Source organism: Pogonomyrmex barbatus, unplaced genomic scaffold (assembly GCF_055798465.1).
Source record: "Pogonomyrmex barbatus isolate J1 unplaced genomic scaffold, ASM5579846v1 scaffold2, whole genome shotgun sequence".
In the NCBI taxonomy this organism is placed as follows: domain Eukaryota; kingdom Metazoa; phylum Arthropoda; class Insecta; order Hymenoptera; family Formicidae; genus Pogonomyrmex; species Pogonomyrmex barbatus.
The window spans coordinates 15,723,962-15,744,964 of record NW_028297116.1 but is presented as its reverse complement, the minus strand read 5'-3'; the positions used below and the strand labels follow the sequence as shown (position 1 = coordinate 15,744,964).

Genomic DNA, 21,003 nt, shown 5'->3' with positions numbered 1-21,003 from the left:
TATGTATATAAATGTAAATATGTATATAAATGTTTATAAATATGTATATAAATGTATATAAATGTATATAAATGTAAATATGTATATAAATGTTTTAAATATGTATATAAATATGTATATATAAAATATACACGGAATAATTTTGCAGAAGTATCTAAAAATTTGATTAAATACAAATCTAAAAATTTTGAATTGATTGATATAAAATAATTATATGGAATATTTAAATTAACGAGATTGGTAGAATACAATAAATTTTTTATTTTTAGTATTATTTTATTCTTAAGCGTCCTATAAAATTTTGATAACTCAATAAAATTACATATCTTTAAATCTGTAATTAAATATTTGGCCAAATACAGATATTTCAATAAAATATTCTCATCATTCTTTTTGTATATGAATATAATTATTTTTTATTTCTTATTGACGACAAATTTACAGTATATATGTAATAAACATTTCATTAAATATGGCAAAAGATCATATATTTGATGTTTTATTGGACGGATGATTCCATCAAAATGATTAGGAAAGTTTCTGAAATGAATGAAATCATCCGCGATTGCGACATACCATAAATTCTTATTTCTTTTGTCGGTCTTGATCTAATGTTATGATAATGTCACACTGACCTTCTATTGAATACAACTAACATGTTCAGCAACTAAAAAGTACGCAGATATCATGGCTTATCGATATTACTTTTGCTTATAATTCGACGCAATTGGCATAATTGTATAATAATATACATAATTGCTAAAGACAAAAATATATCTTTTAAAAATTTAGCTATATGAAAATAACAAATTTGTTGAAGTATTTAAAAATTTGATCGAATCATAGATACATCTGAAAATAATATTTTCTTGGGTCAAAATTATATAGAACGTTCAAATTTCAGTTGCCAAGATATCAAAAATTTTTGCGTAAGCGCCCTACATTCTGACGAGTTAACAAAATTATTTTCAGATCTATATCTAGCAAAACTTTTAGATGCTTCAGCAAAATTACTCTTTCACCAGGATTTTTAATTCAAGATCACCAAAACTTGGAAATCACTTTTTTCAAAGAGATTTCCAAATTTAAGGTTTTAAAGGATATTCAAAAAATATGAGAAATTTAATTTCAATTCTTTTATTAGCACTTTGGAATTATATTTATTAATGTGAGGTAAATTATTTAATAAAATCTTTTTCAAATTCAACATTCAATTTTTCTCATGCAATTATTGATTTTATATAGAATTAATTCTGTGAAGAGTTATCTAATATTTTATTTATATAATTATTTTAGTAATTGTGTGATATTCCACACAGTACTTTATTTGAGGAACCTCCTTAGGACGCAGGATATCCTAAGAACGCCCAAAAAGTGCCCTACATCCTAAGGATATCTGACGGATAAAACATATATATGTGGGATACTATTATGTTATATTAATTCAAAAATAACATTAAAAACAACTTTGAAATATTGTTCATTCATCTACCACAAAATATATCTTATTATTACATGCAATAGTAAAATGGTTATCCGATTGATCATCATCGATTACGCAATATCCTCATGCGCCATCAATCATTCGTCATCGGTACAACAACGTAAATATATCTTCTCCCATTGTTCAATCGCTATGTTTCCATTTATTCTCATTTATTGCACGAAGAAACTTTCTGGATGGCGATCATGGAACATTTCCCTTGGCGTGAAAAGTTCGCATTGAATCAATCGATATCCCGAGTTAAGCGACCGAACAGTAATCAGTCCCATTATTGTTCAAATCAGCGAGATCTTGCGTGTCGCTTCTATTCCTCTATCCCATTTCCGGTCTCTCTCGTACGTAAATTAAATATTTCGGTCGAGTCATAATTGAATCCAGGTCAACGGAGCTATTTCCCGACCGCGTTCTCTTCGGCCGAAGTGCGAATCAAAGCGAACCTAGCAACACGCGCCGATCTTAACTTCGAACTCCGGACTGCGCGCGCGCGATTATTATTTACGACGGGTTGGCGGGAGCGGAGGAGGCAGATGCACTTGGTAACCGCTCGGATCCTACGTCGGTAACGACGCTGCCTGCCGTTAACGCGAAATTGCACACCGACTGCACGTGCGCGCGCAGCCTCTCTCGCGAAATGTCCCCCTTGTTTTCGGAGCGCGGCCGCGAGAGTTGCGCCGCTCTCACGCCGTTGCACACAAAGTGCACGTCGCCGTCGTCTCTACGTCATCGCCCTACCACTGCAAAAATAACGATCCAATGGGAAGCGTGTAAACAATGGTTGCGGGCGCGCCGGTTGGCCGCGCTGTCGTCAAGTCAGCCGTCGACGGCGAATCCGCGCGCCGCGCGTCCCGGCGCCGACGGAAAGCAGCGGCGCACACCGTTCAGTACCCCTCCCTCCCCCGATTGCGATTGCACGTCGGGCATTCAGTAGACTCGGCCATTTCTCTCGCGAAGTGTAGCGACTCGCTTAGCCGCGCGACGGGGTTTTTTTTTCGCGAACTTACCGTGCGGGTACTCCCGGAAGTTTTGCAAAATAACGCGACGCAAAAGGATGATACACTCCGGGCGCACCAGGCTCGAGGTAAGTCAACGGCGATGCACGTCTCCGTCCACGGTCGCGTACGCGACCGCGGAAACGCGCGTCGAAGTGCTGCCACACACAGTCCGGGGGGGTCGTGCGTGTTCAATGTTGTCATTGCCGAGGCGAACAGCTGATTCGCTCCCCTGGCCTCCGCGAAGCGCGGCGGCCGTCACGGGTAGCCTCGGCACCGCCGTTTCGCATCCCTATCGTGACCAAAACGACAGTTATGACCTACGACAAGGACGACGACGGTGGAGGCGTCATGCGCCAGACATTCTCTCGTTATTGTGGCTGACTGACTGTGGCTAGCTGGCTGGCTGGCTGGCTAGCTGGCTGAATGGCTGGCTGGATGGACGGATGCATGGACGGCTGGCTAGCTGGCTGGCTGGATAGCTCGCTGTCTGGATAGCAGACTAGTTGGCAACACGCTGTCATTCTTCTCGTATCTTTTTATTGCGTGCTACATATATGTATTATTCTCATCGACCAACCAAGCAATCGTGCAGACGAGCTTAGCTAGCTGGCGAGTCAAGCAGTTAGCTAACCAGCCAGAGCCAGCTTCGTTCTTTGTCCTGTCTTTCCTCTTTTCTTCCGTCCGTCCTTCCTTCCTTCCTTCCTTTCTTTCTTTACTCCTCTCTTTTTCACACTCCACCTCTCTTTCTCCCCCTCTCTCTTTCGCGCGCTCTCTCTCTTTCTCCCCCTGTCTCTCTTCTCTCTCCTTCTCGCGGTCGCCAGCAGTGGCTACGTCGCCAGCGTTGCGTTCTCGTTGTTAAATGCATGCCGCCCCCTCTCCCTGCCCTGGCTACTATCCTCTTCTTTGTTCTTCGCTCCGGCGGCGTCCGAGCAACGACGACGACGCGCAAAAATCCCTTCGCGCTTTCTGGCGTACGGAAACGATTCTCGACAACGACGAGGACGAATGACGATGACGATGATGTTGAAGCGCGCGAGCGGAATGTCAATGAGCGTCGTTGTTCGCGACGCGACGTTGAGAATCTCGTCATTCTACTTTGCGCGCGCGCTTCCTCGGACGTCGCTCTCTTGGCGTCGCGACGACGACCATAACGACAACGACAGTAAAACGCAGAAACGTAGAGGCATAAACAAGCGGGTGGACGCGCGCGTGGCCGTGGCTCTTGGACGAGGGGCGTGTGTTTGCGAGCGCGATAAGTAAGAAGCTGTGAATGAACCGCGCATTTCCGCAGCATTACACCTCGCTGTTTTTCAACAGCAGCTCGAACAATCCATCCGGGATATGTGTATTTGTTGGTGTGAGAGCGCATATCTCTGTTTCCCTTTCATTTTTATGTTTCATATCTTTTTTCTTTTTTTTTTTCTTTCGTCATGCATCATCAGGCATGGCGCGCCTACGATTAAAGATTGCGCTTGATGTTAATAACATCGGGAATAGGGTACGATAATAGTAATAATGGATCGTATTTTTATTGCGGACTGTGTGTGTGTGTGTGTGTGTGTGTGTGTGTGTGTGTGTGTGTGCTTTCCTATCTTGCTGTTTGGATTAGATAATTCGGACATATTGATAAGACATACATTACTGGGGACTTTACTGTGTTGGATATTCAAATAGCGCGAATATCATATGTATAATTTATCATCCTATCTTTATATAATCGCGGCAGTCTGCCGATATATGAAATTGAATTTCACTTTTCAATCGTGAAGAAAATATCATCGTATCATTAAATAACTTATTTATTTCAACTAAATATTTTCATTTAAAAGGACAGGTATATGATTATTTAAAAAGCGTGGTAATTGGATTGATTGCGCGCATGTGTGTGTGCATGTATACGTGTACGGTTATCATTTATCACTCTATTGTAAAGAAAGGATATTTATATGCATGCTAATACATTATATACATTTTTTGTTAAAGAAACATCTCTGAATAGTTCCTTATTGTTTCATTGCCTCCGAAACTAAAGACGTGCATCACAATGCTTCAACGCCGTGTTATTGCAATCTCGGCAAATATAATCCGTTTTTTGTGACTATTTTTATTACTTCATTCATGAGTTGTAAATTGCGAAAAATTATTGGCTCGCAACAGGCCTCTTAATTCGGCCACATGTCGAACGTTGAATTATCGCGCGTGCACTTCAGCACATATTAAAGCGTATAAATAATTAAAATACGAAAATTATTTCACGAATATTTGACAGATTGGAATTTGCATTTGGGCTTGGAGATTGCATGTGCATACACATTAGCGTTACCCTACGAGATTAGATTTTAACGACTGAATCTATCTTAATCAATGGTAATTAGATCTTTTCCACAAATTGATTTATCTCCTTGTTCTCCCTTCCCTCCCTTTCTTTCCTTTCGCAATGCTTCTTTCCACATCGGTTTTCCTTCACGTTTTCAAGCTTGATATGCTCTTTTTAACTGTATTTTGTCGTGCTTTTTATACACAAAACAAAAACCTGTACGTGTTCGCGCTTTGTAAGAGAAGGAGGAAAGGATCAAATTTGCAGGAAATTGTACACAACGCGGCTAAAAGAAACAGATCCATACACGGTGCCCTAGAATTGGCAGAAAATGGACATACGTAACGTTATTCCTTGTGAGTCTCTGAGTGAATTTTCTTCGAGGGAAAATATCGTGGAAGATCATTATTTTTCGCGATTCTCTTAAAAGTGATGTCACTCCGATATTAAGGATTAAAATAAAAGCGTTAAAGCGAAATTTTTTGCTTTTTAAATTCCACAATGTCCCGATGTTTGTATTTTTTTTTTTATTTTCCGAAGACTAACTTGTAAGCATCTTCAATCAGGAGAGCAGTTAGATCTCGACATTGAGTCGTGACTAAAAAAATCGACTCCCAATCTTGCTTAAGAAATCGCATCTATTCTTCTTCATTTTTTTTGATATATAAATATAAAAATATTCATGCATAATGGAGGAAATATTAGGAACAATAATAAATATGAATTCGAAAATAAAAATTCAGAATAAAGATTATACGTAAGCGTGAACACAAATAAGTATATAATATCTATATCTTACACTTTCTTATATTCATTATGCGTTAGATTAATTTTTATTCCGAATTTTTATTTCCAAAATTTAATATTTATTCCTGTTTCCTCCATTATTAGCAGAGTCTGAAGGCCAGATGCAACGAACGAAAATAAGGAAATAGGGAATTAAATATAAAGAGAATTAGAGGAACAGAAAATTACTTTCGACCAATGAAAAGAACATCTTGCTATTCGTTGATTGCGTATCGAATCATGGTTTTCCATATGCCGAAATTTAATTCTCTATTTCTAATTCTCTACGTTTAATTCTTTGTTCCGTATTCCTCTCTTGCGTCTAGGTCCTAATCTCGTCGGAGCGGCGCTCGGAGACGCGATCTGCCGCGTTCGCCGATAATCACGTCGCGCGTCGTCGATTGTACTCGTCGCCGAAATGCAAATGGCATCGTTCGCAATTCTCCGCAATTTAATTTCCTAGCAATACGCGCTTGCGATCCCGCGATGAGGAGGACGCGCGCGCGGGCGCGCATCGGCGCGTGTCGCCCGTCACGAACGATTCTCCCTCGGCCGTCGACACGAATGGAATGGACTTTTCAGATTTTTCATGATATCGAGATCTCGCTTAATTTCTTATTTCCCCTCGGAAAATTGAATAAATACAGGACGTTAACGGATATTTATCGCCAACGATTCGTATTTATTAGCTTCCTTCACCTGTCCCCTTCAGCTGTTCACACAAGGATGACAGACAGATCTTTTCCCTATACGTCGTATACACGATTCTAATCGAAACGTATCGAGTATTAGTTGTCTCGTCTTACGCTTTGAAATAGCCCTCGAAAACTTCTCAATTTTCTCACGTACAAATCGCTGTAAGTATTGTAAGACGAATCGGGATAGATGCCAATTTTCTCAGGAATATTCTCTCGAGATATTCGTTATTCGCAATGTTTTTATCGTGACTTATTATTAGTCGGTGGATTCTATAGATATATTTGAGTACTTTCTAAGATAAACTTGCCTAGGCCACTTCATCCGCGTTCTTCCTCGTGAGCGATGCGATTTTTCGCGAGAGCAAGAAGCCGTAACGGCATATCAACGATGCGCGATGCAATACGATGGCGGTCGTGCATATTGGTTATACTTTTCTTTTTGGATTTATTATTGATTTAGAAATAACAAGTGTTTGAACACCTTTCGGTTTCACTTTTCTTTCTTTATTGCCAACTTTAATTAATTTGCAAAACTGTTACTTAATGTTTCACAAAAAAAGAGGGATAGTATACATTGTGTACGTGGTGTGTGTGTGTGTGTGTGTGTGTGTGTGTGTGTGTGTGTGTGTTGTGTGTGTGTGTGTAAATTAGACTTACTCGAATTAGAAGTAGTATATTTTTTTATGGGTGAGATTTATAATTGTAATTTGTTCTTATTTGATATCATGCAAGAATCGTGAGGCAACTAAAAAGTGCTTGTACGTTATCTGTAATATATGTACACATATTACATGATATGCGTGTATATGAAGTGGAAATTTAAATAATGTATGTATTTATATGAACTGCAAACTTCTTCGATAACGGTAATCTCAATCGCTTTCTATTTAAAAATATAATAGCGAAGTCTTAAATTTCTCCGAGACGGTTCCGCACAAAGATAACTATTTCACCCACGCGCTATTCCTCTCGATATCCTAACTTTCCATGCCGGATAGTTTGCATAGTTTCATTGCACCTGAAATTCCACAACGAAAATCCCGCAACAAGACACGGAACTGCTCGAATTTCTGAAAGGATGCATTTTACGATCGATGCAGTTAAACGGTGCGTCGCTGCATCTTGCTAGGTTTTTTTTCTTCCGCGTCTTTTCGATCGTGTTAGATTTCAAGAGATTTCAAGAGATTGAGCAATCCATTGGTAGGATTGGATAACGGTATTAAGAAGATATCGCTCGAACGGGATTTCGAGAAAATCGCGTGGCGAGGATGGTCGCGGCCGATGCGTAAACAAGAAATCGTGCGGATCGCGCGCGAAATGACGTCGCGTTGCTTCGACGCATGATGCAACGAGGTCTACCGAAAGCTGCGCTAGAATCTGCGCCGAATACTACGATGAAAGACACGGTAGAATAACCGAATTTTTTCTTCGCGATCCGTGTCTAATTATTGAGCTTATAACGTAAAAAGACGATAAAAAAAGATATAACTACATAAATATGGGTAGATAATATCTATACATAAATATAAATATTAATATCTATGGAATACCGAACAAATATAGCGGAGAAAAAATTTATCGCAATTCTTGAGTGATATTGTATTTGATTCCGTAATTTTGTTCAAAAGGTCGTATTTTCTGCAATTCGATGGTTAAATGAAATCAAATAGAATCCTAAAGATACGAGACGCAGTTTTTTTCATTATTATTATCGAGTTACCAGCGGCTTCTTTTATTATTATCGAGCTACCAGTTCCTTTTATTGTACTGTCCTTGTTTCTTTTTTTTCTCCCGGTCGCGAAGCGGAGCGGGATTCCCGACGACCGCATTGATCTCTCGCGCTTGCGGCCGTGATACCACCCGCTCGCGGGTCTCCCTGATAAAGATAAGAAATAATAGGAGGCAATCGTATCGGGTCTGAATCCTCGCGCCTCCCCTTTCCCCTTCTCTTTCTCTCTCTTTCTCCCTCTGTCTCTTTCTCGACGTCGCCGTCACATCGGCGAGTCAGTGTCGCATGCAATTTGCGCACTTTTGTTTACAAGCGCGCGACATCCCCCGCGCACATCGCGCACTTACTATTTGTCTTCCGCGTTTTAATACGCATCCATGACGTACGTGCCATGCTGCACGGTGCGAAGGTAATGCTGGCGCCCGTGTGCGTATTTAAGGCGAATGCCGAATCGATGGCCGTTTATTTTGCCGCTTTTGAATCCGCGGAATTCGCCGCGCCGTACGCGCACCACGAACGAAATCGATGAAATAGCAACACGGACCCGGAGCCAAATAGGAATGACTCTCGCCGTATCGCGCACACACGATAGTTAAAAAACAATCGTGTGTAATCTTGGTCGTCGGAGTGTTGGTCCTCGGTACAGAATGATACATATATATTTACATCGCAAAAACATGAGAACATATATCGATAATGAGTTTCTCGAGTTAAGAGGTAATAAAATTATTAATTCCCACTCGACTCGTAAATGCGCATTAACTTTCAGCAAGAAAATTTGCGGTGAACAATAACGCCGAACAATTAAAGTCGACGCACGTGTCTTGACTTGTTTACAGAATGGCAGACACAAAGACCATCTAATCTTGAGTACAGCTCATCAGCAATAAATTTATCGGTATATTTATCTAAATTACGTTTCTGGATAGATATTCATTATTTTTAAATCCGATTTAGATTTTTAAATCTTTGTCCATTGTGGTCATTAAACTGGGGTCACTATTTTATGTAATATATACAAGTGAGACTCTATTTAAAATTACTCTTGCGGGAATTAAGATTTCTAGTTATTTTTGGTCTCTGAAGATACAAAGTTCATTTGGAGAGCGAAAACTGAGAGAATTATAACGTTTGAATTACAATACGTTTAGAATATAAAATGGAGACTGGATCTTTTGCGTTGGTTATTTTGGTTGTTTTACTCGTGCCGAGAACTGTTCTGGATTATACGAGTCATAATTATTCACGAGACTGCGCTCGTATTTTAAGGTCGAACGCAATCGCGTATCTTCGTCACATCGATGGTCATCGCCGGCCATCGCCGGCCAGGCCGCCTTCGTTATCCTGTATAATTTTATGCAACGCTTACATACTTCATGTGATAAGGCATGGAAGTTTGAAGAGAAGCCGCCCCTCTCGCGATCTATGCACACGGCCATTATTGATAAAAGCGCTTCCAGACTTTATTTCAAGGGCACACACAATGACGAAATGAACGTATCCTAATTTCATGGCCGAAGTAAAATAAACCCTTCGCGCATTACCTCGCACGCGAATACCAAACGCGAAATTCGAGGGCGAATTGATCATTTCTAACTCATAGCGGACGCTTGTACCTAGTAAAATCGCCCGTCTGTGAAATTTGCCCATTAAACGCACGTTTAACATCGTCCGTAAGCACCTGAGATCATTTTGCATGTGTATATTATGGCTTATTAATTGGGAATCGCTGAATTTCATTGTGAAAATTTAACGATTTAAATTTTGGGAAAAGGTCAAATTATCATGACACTGTAGAATTATGAGAATTTACATAAAAAAATTATTCCATAAGTTTTCTAATGTCGTTTTACATGAGCATATCTGCATGATAATTTTTATTTTAATATTGCAAAATTATTTACAACTTGAGCAATCATTTGTTTAATTTTCTTTTATGTTATAGGTATACGTCGCGGCGTAATAATTTTATTATTAAGTTCACAAGAACTTATAAGTATCCTTATCCAGATCCAGGATTCTCGCTGCATTTATAAAGAAAAGATACTGGTTTACTATTATTGGTTAATTATTAACATAATTCGATGACAAACTTCTAAATTTTTAGGAAACGATTGTAAATATGTATTATAATAAAATACACTACTATTTTCCAAATTCACCTTATTCCAAATTTTTTGTAGATATTCTTATGTGTTACTTTAGTTTCTATTTATTGCGAAGGAAACTGAAGATATAATATAAATTTTCATCTCACCAATTGGCATTAAATAAATAAACGTTTACAAAAGTAGTACATTGTGAATTGTAATTTCATAACCTGATTACAATCTACAACAATTACTTGTTATCCTTATGACTATGCAGAATGAGAAAATCGTTGTCTCATTGTGTATAGACCGTTTTTATACGTATCTTGTAGACATAAACGAATTCATTCATTTATTTTTAACATCTTTAAAATACGATTAAAACATCTACATTACATTAAACATCGCATTGAAAAGATATAAAAAAAAAAACCATCTTTTGCAGTTATCTAGAACGGGATAATAGCTTTCTATTTTTATCTTTATAGACGAATTTTATGTGTTTAAAGCAAAATAATATCTTTTCGCATCTCAAGAGACTTGCAAAATATGGAATTTAATTGTCTCAAATCATTACTCGCGTTCTAAATTCTACCAATAATGTTACTATTAATATTGTGCCGATTTAATTTTTCAACTTTTAAGTATAAGTATTCATTTAATTTCTGTAGCTAAAATAATTCATATATATAATCGTAGATATATATATATATATATATATATATATATATATATATATATATATTAATCAACAATTCATCATCAATCAACTCATCATTCATCAATCAATACATTATATGTATGTTTAGATGATTAAACATACATATAAGTAATTCATTAATTTTGTTGCAATATATTCATTATTTATGGGGATACATATGCGCATGCTATGAATACGCGCACACAAGCACACATGCTGTTGCATCATGCATTTTCCGAGATGAAACAGCATTAAGTCATAATAAAAGAAAGACAATATTCGGGATTTACTTGGGAACGACTTGCGCTTGAAAATATTCCATTTCGCGCTATGCTATTCTGCATGCGCCATCGTTTCCTCGCCGCTTGTTTCCACTTCTATTAACTCCCTGATAATCAAGCATTTCGCGAGCGGGCTTTCCTCATTGAAAATGCAACGAGACGCGGAGCCGAGCGATCGTCGTAAAAAAAAAAAAAAAAAAAAAAAATATCACTCCGGTCGACCTCGAGTCACACGACAGCTTTTCGATGAGCTTGAACGCGAATAATCGAAAAGAAATCGGCATTTCATTTTTCGCTAATTAATAAAGGATATAAGTTCGATACATCAGATAAGAGCAGATACATTTAGTATCTGTAGCACAAAGACCGTCGTCTGTCTGTCGGTCTGGGAAAAAAAATTATTTAAAAAAAAGTCCAACGACAATTGAATTGCACGACATTGGGAAAATTTATAATAGTATTTAGAGTAGTTAGTATGTTAAGTCTCTCTTTATATATAGATAATAATAATGATTCCTATGCAACACGAACTATATTAGTGATGAATGTAGAGATGAATGTGTACGTTTGATCCTAAAACTGGTAGCGCTCGCTTTTTTATCCGAACATGAAGATGTTTACTTTCGAATTAACAATTGTATCACTTTCCAACCAGAATAACGTGCAATCATTTGAATCCCGACTTTGCATACGCTATTGTTCACACCGGGATCGACGATGAATCATTAATTGGCGATTCAGTACGTGGCGAAAGGAAATCGTACGTCTGGAACACGGCGAGGTCGTAGGTGTTTCCACGATTTAGCAAATGGAAAAAGATCATTCGACATGACTACAATTCGAATCGATTTTATTATAATCAATAACTCTGTTATTATAATTAATAAAAATTACCATTATCATTAGCATACCTCTAAATTTAAGTGAGATTACGAGAATTGGAGAGATTCGGCATATATTAGTACTTAATAATTAATAAATACAAATTATTAAGTAACGCGACAGCGAGTAAGTTGGAAATTAAGAATCTCGACACATAATTCATGATTGGCGTGGTTCGAATACGGACCTTATGAATAATCGTGAACGGATCAACTGCGGATCCAACTCGTTCTTCTGTGAAATCTTTCGATTTCAAGCGTTACAAAACGAAAGGGGGAAACACTGCTCGAAGGCCGCGCGATTCCGTTTGTCGCGTATATATATGAATACCGGCGTCGCGGTGTCAACGCGATGGAGATGACACGTATTGGAATATGTTTTTTAGAAAAAAGTAAGTCTCCAACAATTAGGAGTGGGAGGAGGGGGCCAAGGGATCGGCCAAGGGGTACTGGCGATCGAGGAGACGGAAAAAGGAAGCGGCGGTACCGGTGGACAATGGTGGAAGCAGCAGCATCCATCCTATCATCACCATTATCACCAACATCATCATCATCAACAACACTATCATCATCAGGGCGGTTATTACACGCAATCGCATACTCACAACCCTGTCACTACCATGAAGCAATCCTACATGCAGGTTAGTCAATCTAGAGAACTCTGTCCGGGCATGCCAATGCTAGAGCTTTACTATCGCGATCCCCCCCTCCCCCCCCGCGCCTCTCTGATGTCCCGCAATGAAAAGCGTGTATCTAACGTGCGTCTTCTTTCTATCTCTCTCTCTTTTTCTCTCTCACTCTCTGTCTTCCCCTGTCCTCGTCAACTTGTGCGTACAACGGAGGCGAATTGTTCGGCTCCTCTCTGCGAAACGTTCGTCGCTCCGCGAGCGACAATGCGAACGTAGCTCGGCCTACGTCGTGTCTATATTGTATTTAATCACCTGTCTTTCTCGGTTGCAGCTAACATGGGTGTTTCACGATGACGAGGCGCAGATTAACAAGAAACTGCCAAAAGAATTGCTACTCAGGTACGGCGCACGTTTACGCGCGGCATTTACGCTTCGCGTCTCCCGCGGCTCCAATTTTAACACGGTCGGAAGCGAGTTGTCCCCGTCGTGATTAGAGAAACTTATCAGAACAGATTTGGATGATAAGACAGAATCGGTTTAGATGATAGAATAAGAGAGGCGGGAATTCGGGACAAGTTCCTAGTGTAATCTTTGATAATGCTAAAACAGATCTAATTTCAAGAGGTTTTTATCTCACGCGTCAGATTCGTTTATATTTAAAGTAGACGTAATCACATTTGCTCTTTAAAAATTTTTGTTTTCGAGACAGAGATGTCTTTTATGGGTAAGCAAGACGCGAAAGCGCGTTATGTCTCATCGCGAAAAACTTGAGTCCACACGGCCATCTCTTCTCGTTCGCAAGGTGTCAAGCAATCGCGAAAATCGGCATCGCGTAAATAACTCTAACGAATTTCTGTGATTGACAGAATTTTTTCGTATCTCGATGTCGTATCGCTATGCCGTTGTGCCCAAGTAAGCAAGGCCTGGAACGTATTGGCACTCGATGGGTCCAATTGGCAGAGGATCGATCTCTTCGATTTTCAACGAGACGTGGAGGTAAATAGAGAATCGATCGTTCCGGAGCTTTCCGGATACACTTAAAAAAAAAAAAAAAAAAAAAAAAAAAGGAATAGAAAAAGAAAGAAAAGATAGATTCGCGATTAACATCGGATGGTCGGGAATGTTTGTGCGTAGGGACCAGTAATAGAAAATATTTCGAGGCGTTGCGGCGGATTTCTCAGGCAGCTCTCGCTCAAGGGATGCCAGAGCATCGGCAACAACTCCATGCGCACTTTAGCCCAGTCGTGTCCTAATATCGAAGAACTCAATTTGAGTCAATGCAAGAGGATCTCGGATGCGACATGCGCGGCTCTCAGCAGTCATTGTCCCAAGCTCCAGCGACTGAATCTGGACTCCTGTCCCGAGATAACGGACATGTCCCTGAAGGATCTCGCGGCCGGTTGCCCTCTGCTCACTCACATCAATCTCTCGTGGTGTGAGTTGCTCACCGACAATGGGGTCGACGCGCTCGCCAAGGGTTGCCCGGAACTCCGCAGCTTCCTAAGCAAGGGATGCCGTCAGCTGACGGATAAGGCTGTCATGTGCTTAGCGCGCTACTGTCCTAATCTCGAAGCGATCAATCTACACGAATGCAGGGTACTTATCTCATTGACTCCGCAAATCCGCGTGTTACGCAAAGAGGAACAATTGCGCGCCTCAGACGCCGCAGTCGTCTGCGGTCGCGACGGATTTGTCGCTGACGAGATATCGCTGTGTTTCTCAAAGAGATAAGACTCGTTCGTATCGTTGAAATAGAATTGACGTTCTTTTTTTTTCCCCCATATCGAGGAAGTTGGGAAAGAAGCCGTATGTGCACAATAATATTTGCAATTTGATTCAATAGCACATGCTCGCGTTGAAGACTTTCACCTCTCGATAGAAAGCGAGATATATTGAAGCAAAGAAGAAAATCTCGCGATAACCTGTATCAATATTAAAGAATCCTGATTTTCTGCACATATATTTCGTTGGCAACAGATCTGGTATAATAGAGAAAAAAAAAGGCAATTTATTTAAATATTTATTTTATTTTGTAAATTTGTATCGAGAGAGAGAGAGAGAGCGATTCCCATGGTTTGGGAAACGATCTGGCCGAATCATTAATAAGTAAAAATCACTTTAGAATCTTCGTTGCAGAATATAACGGACGACGGAGTCAGAGAACTTAGCGAACGGTGTCCACGGCTGCATTACGTTTGCCTGTCGAATTGCCCCAATTTAACGGACGCGACGTTGATTAGCCTGGCACAACACTGTCCACTCCTCAATGTACTCGAGTGCGTCGCATGCACCCATTTCACGGATACGGGTTTTCAGGCTCTCGCGAGAGTGAGTTGATCGGCGATGCATTTGAATCGCGTAAACGACCAAAGCCGCGAAACTCTACTCGACTTTCGACTTTCAGAACTGCAAACTACTCGAGAAGATGGATCTGGAAGAGTGCCTTTTAATCACCGACGCCACCCTCACTCATCTGGCAATGGGTTGTCCGAGATTGGAGAAACTAGTGAGTAGCGATTTAATGCACGGCATTCGCGTTAGATGTTACAGTAATGCTTCCGAAGTTCAGCGTCCGTGCATTACTTTTCTGACCCGCCCAACTCGCACGCACTCTTTATCGAGAGTATTTTATCATTTCCGAGCGCAGAGTCTGTCACACTGCGAGTTGATCACCGACGAAGGCCTCCGACAGATCGCGTTGTCGCCATGCGCGGCGGAACACCTAGCCGTCTTAGAACTGGACAACTGCCCGAACATCTCGGACAACGGTCTGAACCACCTGATGCAGGCCTGTCACAATCTTGAGCGTATCGAACTATACGACTGCCTACACATTACCAGAGAGGGCATACGTAAACTCAGAGTATTGTCTCATTTTTCATACCGTATTTTCTGACATTACGTTTCGTGCGTTACGCGGAAAAAGAGATCCGGCCGCATTTTCCGGCCGCGTTATATTTAGCCCGATACGCCGTTTGCGTATCACGCAATCGTATTTATGAACTATAGATCGCGCATTCCATAAAAAGCACAATCTCGTGTAATCATGATTCTGCATCCGGCGGTTGGGTATAATTAATACCGCTTTTTCCGCCTAACAATGAGTCGTGTAAAGAACTTGCGGCTCACAGTACATTACCATAGATAGCTACAATGTACTACAAGAGACTCGCCTTTTCCTCCGTTCAGTTTGACGAATGGGAACAAGTCGCAATTGTACGTTATCGGCGATCATAGATGGAACTTGTTCCTGTCGTCGTTGATGTACGGACATTGATTATTAAACTGTCATTTATGCTATTTTATAGGCCCATCTACCGAACTTAAAGGTGCACGCGTATTTCGCACCGCCGACTCCGCCACCCAGCGCGGGAGCCTCGCGACAACGATACTGTCGGTGCTGCGTCATTCTGTGATTTTGCCTTCAACTTCTAACTTCGAAGTAAAAATCGTCCGATATACACATACACACCCACGGGATTATAGTGGACCTTTATCAATGGTCGCTACCCGCGGCGATTATGGGACCTCTCTTTCTCGTGGTTACCGGAGAAGCGCTCTGGTTGCCCATCACACGTTGATAAGTGAGAACGGGAACTCGTTGTCAATTGCAAATCGTTAAAGCGATTCAAGCTGTACATGCAACGAGTGAAGTAACATCACCATCATCAACACAGCCACTGATGCTACTACTGCAATTACCACTATGACCGCTGCTACTGCTGCTGCTGCTATTACTATAACTACTATTACTACTACTACTACCGCTGTTACTACTACACTTATTGTTATTATTATTATTTCTATTTGTACTCCGTTATCTCGATAATAAGTGCATCGCCACTATCCCAGTTATATTGTGTGCGGGAAGTTAGTCTGCAAAGGAAAGAAATTCTCAGGTTTCCTTAGCAATATTATCGTTTCTATGATCTTCATTTAGCGCGTGTGGCATTTCTCTTTCGCGGCGGGAAGTGACGTGCTCGCGCGTTTTCCAAGCTCCTCGCAATACATATGGAGCGGCGTATTTAAACGCGAGCGTACGAGCTTATTTTGATTAGCGTTCGGACGCGTATTTTCCTAGCGCTACGCGAACAAAGTTTATCGATTTACGTTGCTCGATAAACACGAGATACTTATTTTAAGATACGCGTAAATGTCTTATAAATATCTTAATGAGCATCCGCGCGCGTACTATCGATGGGGCGTGGAAGAAAACGGTAGTTTTAGGGGCAATACGGAATCAAGCGTAATAATGTGTGCAATTGTATCCAGAAGTCGAATTTCACACACATTTCGACGACACACATTTCGTAATCGTAGCAGTTTCTCAACGAACACTGCCTATAACGTTATTGATAAATGAGAAAAAAAGAAGAAAAAAGGAAAAAAATAAATACGATATAGCGACCGCGAATCGAATCTCGTTGTAATATTTAGGATATTACTATCGTTTTATCGTATAACATAGACATAAACGTACCGAATATAACGTACCGAAAAAGTACGGTTCGGTGAAAGTGTTTCTTCTCGGTGTCTGTTTAAAAGTATTAACGGATCGCGCGTACGTGATTACCGAACGACACCTACGAATTTCTTTCCTTTCGTAAAAAAGAAAAAGATGCAGAAGAAAAAAGAAAAAAAGAAGAAATAGAAAGAAAGAATAAAAAGAAGAAATCTTTCGCATTAAGGGCGCACAATTCAACTTTTAACGACAAACTTTCAACGTATTGTGATCGTGGACACTCGACGTGAGAACATGAGGAGGATCGCTCGAGTATCGTCTTTGAAGACTCGTACGACTCTACCGCCACTGGCGCAACTTACAGCGGTGGCGCATGAAAGATGCATTTTACATTCGATTCGCGGGCAAACGGTGTTTACGCCCGTGCATCGTACCCTCGAGTCCCGTGTAAACGTAAACCACTTCTCCTTGACAGCCCGGACGTCTATTCTACTATTTCTTTTCTCTGTTTTATTACTTGTCTTTTTTTTTATAACTTGTCATGGACTAGGAGAGCACAGACTGACAAACGAATCAAAGCGTTAATGTGTTACACCGATTAACTTCGTGCTGGCGGCGAACATCGCTGGCAAGTTTTTACTTTTTAAGCCTAGGTTTAAAAATGGAATGGCGGCAGTATCATGAAGCCACGGGTGTATCGCGAAGAATGATGGATCGGCGATCTCCGCGTGCGATCTTCGCCAATTGATCCTGGATACTCCGTGACTACAGTGACAATGTGCCCGATGGTGAAGAACAAACAGATAAACAGAAAAGACGTTTAATCTTCGACCCAGTGCTTGTAAAGTCCCGATCATAAGATCGGCGCAATCCTTCAATTAAATCACGATATTGTTTGATGAAGCGACCGATTCGCTGCAGAACCTTTGTAGGTGCATTGAGCGCCGCAAGAAGAGAGACGAGCAGTTCATTACAAGATGTGAAATATCAAAACCTGGCTTTCCGAAGCCAGAAAATATACCGCGGGAAGACGAGCAACCCCTATATACGTGGATTACGATTTTCCATTTAATTGTACGAAAAAATTCCACAACGTAGTTTCTCCGAAAGTTTTCACGATGAAACTTTACGGCGGATTTGGGTTTTCGAATCGACAAAATTTATTTTGAATATAAAAGACGCTATACACATACATACATACGTGCATACACACATACATACACACAACTAATACATATATTGGCTATATTTTTAGAAGCGTACCCTTGCCAGATTTTTACTAAAGGAGTCGAGGACGCATTTTGAACGCGTTTTAATGGCTGGTCGAAGACCAAAACGCGAAATTTTTAAGCGGTCCAGTTTCGAAGTGCAATATCCGTCAGACGCGAAACGCGCCTTGTTTCCTTCCTCTGTCTTTGATTCGTGATTCGTAAAACCTGGTTAGTATTGCGACACGGCGCGTCGTCGCATTAAGCAAAAGAAGGGAGGAAAAAGAAACACGAAGTATCGATTGTTAATCCTTTGGTAGCGTGTAAGAGACATACCGCGTATATATTGAAGTATAGCGTGTAACACAGGCATAACGGATGCGGCAACCTAGATATATGATACAACAGTAAATAAATATATAGATAAGATATGTTTTATACGCTGCATGTCATCCCTAGAGGAATAACATGATCATTGTAAACGTGTCGTTCGAAGTCAGGTTAATAATTATAAGCGATGTACGATTATATGCGCGCATGACGTAACCGCGATGATACAGAATATACCTATCCATCCACCCACCCACTCACCCCTCCCCCCCCCCCCCCACACACACACACACACACACACACGAAAATACAAATACCCATTACACACATACTGTCTGCATTCATACAAGGCTTTCCGACTTTTCGCGAATCTCAGTCTGAGTATTTGCGTTTCCGAGTTCCTCCGAGCGGAATTGTCCCTCGCGAATCACGGGGATTTGACCGCGTGAATTCTCCTCTTAAAGAAGAGGAAAGGATTCTTTCGCGCCAAGTAAATCTTTAGCGATGCCCAGGGTAACGATCACGAAATTTATCCCCTGGTGTAACTTGTAAAAAGTGAAAAATTTCACTTGAATTCAATGCAAACTGCTCATTCTTTATGAATTCATATTAGGGGAAAAGATGATCGATACCTTGGGATGAATTTCGCGGTCGATAACTGCGACAGCTCGCACTCAATCATCATCCGATGCTCGAGCTAGACTCAAAATATAAAAGTCAATCGCAGTGCCTGAAATGTTACGAAATCTAATCTGTGTAAATTCAAAATTGTTGCCGAGCGCGTGATTTCCCGCACGACAGATTGTAACGCTAATGTAGAATGATGTTTGGCTGAATCGAAGTCTAGCGCAGCGTTCGGACGTGCGTCGATGAGCGGCAAGCCGCGTACAACGCGCCGACGATACCCCCCGGAGGAAATTCGCGGCGACGTCTATTACATTAAGTCGTTGTGAATCGCCGTCGAACGGAAATATATCGCATTATTGTCCATCGTCGATCGCGTCGCATTAAGCCTGCGACACGACTCGACCGTCGCGAGAAACGCGAGGACCTGGTCGGGAATCCCTTTGACCTGGAAACGCGCGAGATTTGCTCTAACGATTTTCAAAAACTGCGATATCCATCTGAATTTCTAAGAATTGGAAAATGAAATATGTACCATCACACTTTCAATGATCGCCACTTACAGTTTAATCAATTGTAATAATCCGCAATTGTCACCGTTGACTCGTGTTGTAACGGTAATTAAGAAGATAAGAGATCGAAGCATTGATGCCGAGTGATCGAGCAAGTGTTTGGCTGTGCAGGAGAGAAAGCTGATTAGGGTCTGAATAGGAAGGCTGTGAATAGGATGCGAAGAAAAGAAAGCGAGCGAGAAAGAGAGAAAATGCGAGATTAAAGAATGAAAGGGCGAGAGGGTGCGTGAGAGAGAGAGAGAGAGAGAGAGAGAGAGAGAGAGAGAGGAAAGAGAGAGAGAGAGAGAGAGAGAGAGAGAGAGAGAGAGAAAGATAAAGATAAAGATATTAATCGAAGTCAGCGAAAGTATTCTGGGATCCGCTGCGTCGACAGATCGACGCGGTCAGTCTAATAATAGTCACGACAAACCCACGATGATTCCGAATGAATCAGATCAGATCGCGTTAATTAACCGTTTTAAGAAATAACGAAAAAACTCCAAAAAACGTTTCTCACGTACAACAGCATTCATGGTCTACACGTGTCGGCCTACACGTGCCTCCCGACAACCTCGACAATCTCGGCTATCGAGAGGACGTCGTCGTATAACAAAAAACAAAAGAAAAAAAAATAAAAAAAAATAAAAGAAACAGAATGAAACAGATTCGCATACGAATACTGTAGCTGATTATATTGACACTTCGCTGCTTCGAGAAGCTGCAGTCTACCATGTATATATTTTCATTAATGTATGTATAATAAAAATATATTCGAGACAAAATGTGTAATGCAATTATTATTTTGCGCGCGTGTCTTTTTCGTCGCGATAACTAAATAGCGAACAAAGAGAATTTTTTTATTGAATCGCCATAGATAGCAGAATCTAAGAAACATGATCAACAAGATGTTCACCATTGTCGTCAATCAAGGTCGGCGACATTGTAACGTCATCGAGGAACTATTTTCTGCATCTTTGAAAGGAGAACAGGATTTATACTGCATTAAAAATCACGAAGGACTGACGGAAGTGAATTGTATTTTGAATTTGATATGGTCGAACAAAAATTATGTCGTTTGATGAGGATTCAACAAAATTATTGTTCTTAATGAGAAAAAAATCGGAAAATATATAATACACAATGTATAACAATCGTAATTAATTCTTCTTACATATTTTAAAAAATAGAATAAATCATAGTGAAGGATTATGAAATTCTAAC

At 40.5% G+C, this 21,003-nt stretch overlaps 1 protein-coding gene and 1 long non-coding RNA gene across 3 annotated transcripts; both read left to right on the top strand.

Annotated features, from left to right (window-relative positions):
- The first annotated feature begins 2,396 nt into the window (after positions 1 to 2,396).
- On the top strand, positions 2,397 to 20,564 carry LOC105426799 (uncharacterized). Of its 2 annotated transcripts, XM_089075974.1 has the most exons (9): positions 2,397 to 2,582; positions 12,365 to 12,619; positions 12,939 to 13,006; positions 13,474 to 13,603; positions 13,742 to 14,203; positions 14,744 to 14,935; positions 15,012 to 15,113; positions 15,255 to 15,470; positions 15,916 to 20,564. In XM_089075974.1, exons 1-9 carry the CDS (start codon positions 2,553 to 2,555, stop codon positions 16,021 to 16,023), a joined length of 1,563 nt encoding a protein of 520 aa, XP_088932100.1. In that variant the 5' UTR covers positions 2,397 to 2,552; the 3' UTR covers positions 16,024 to 20,564. The 2 variants fall into 2 exon arrangements, with proteins under 2 accessions (XP_088932100.1, XP_088932101.1); XM_089075975.1 differs by lacking the exon at positions 12,365 to 12,619 and having other exon boundaries at positions 2,398 to 2,582.
- LOC105426798 (uncharacterized) lies at positions 2,589 to 10,859 on the top strand. The gene is made up of 2 exons (XR_016139024.1): positions 2,589 to 3,752; positions 9,972 to 10,859. It is a non-coding gene; the product is annotated as an uncharacterized LOC105426798 (long non-coding RNA).
- Positions 20,565 to 21,003: the final 439 nt, after the last annotated feature.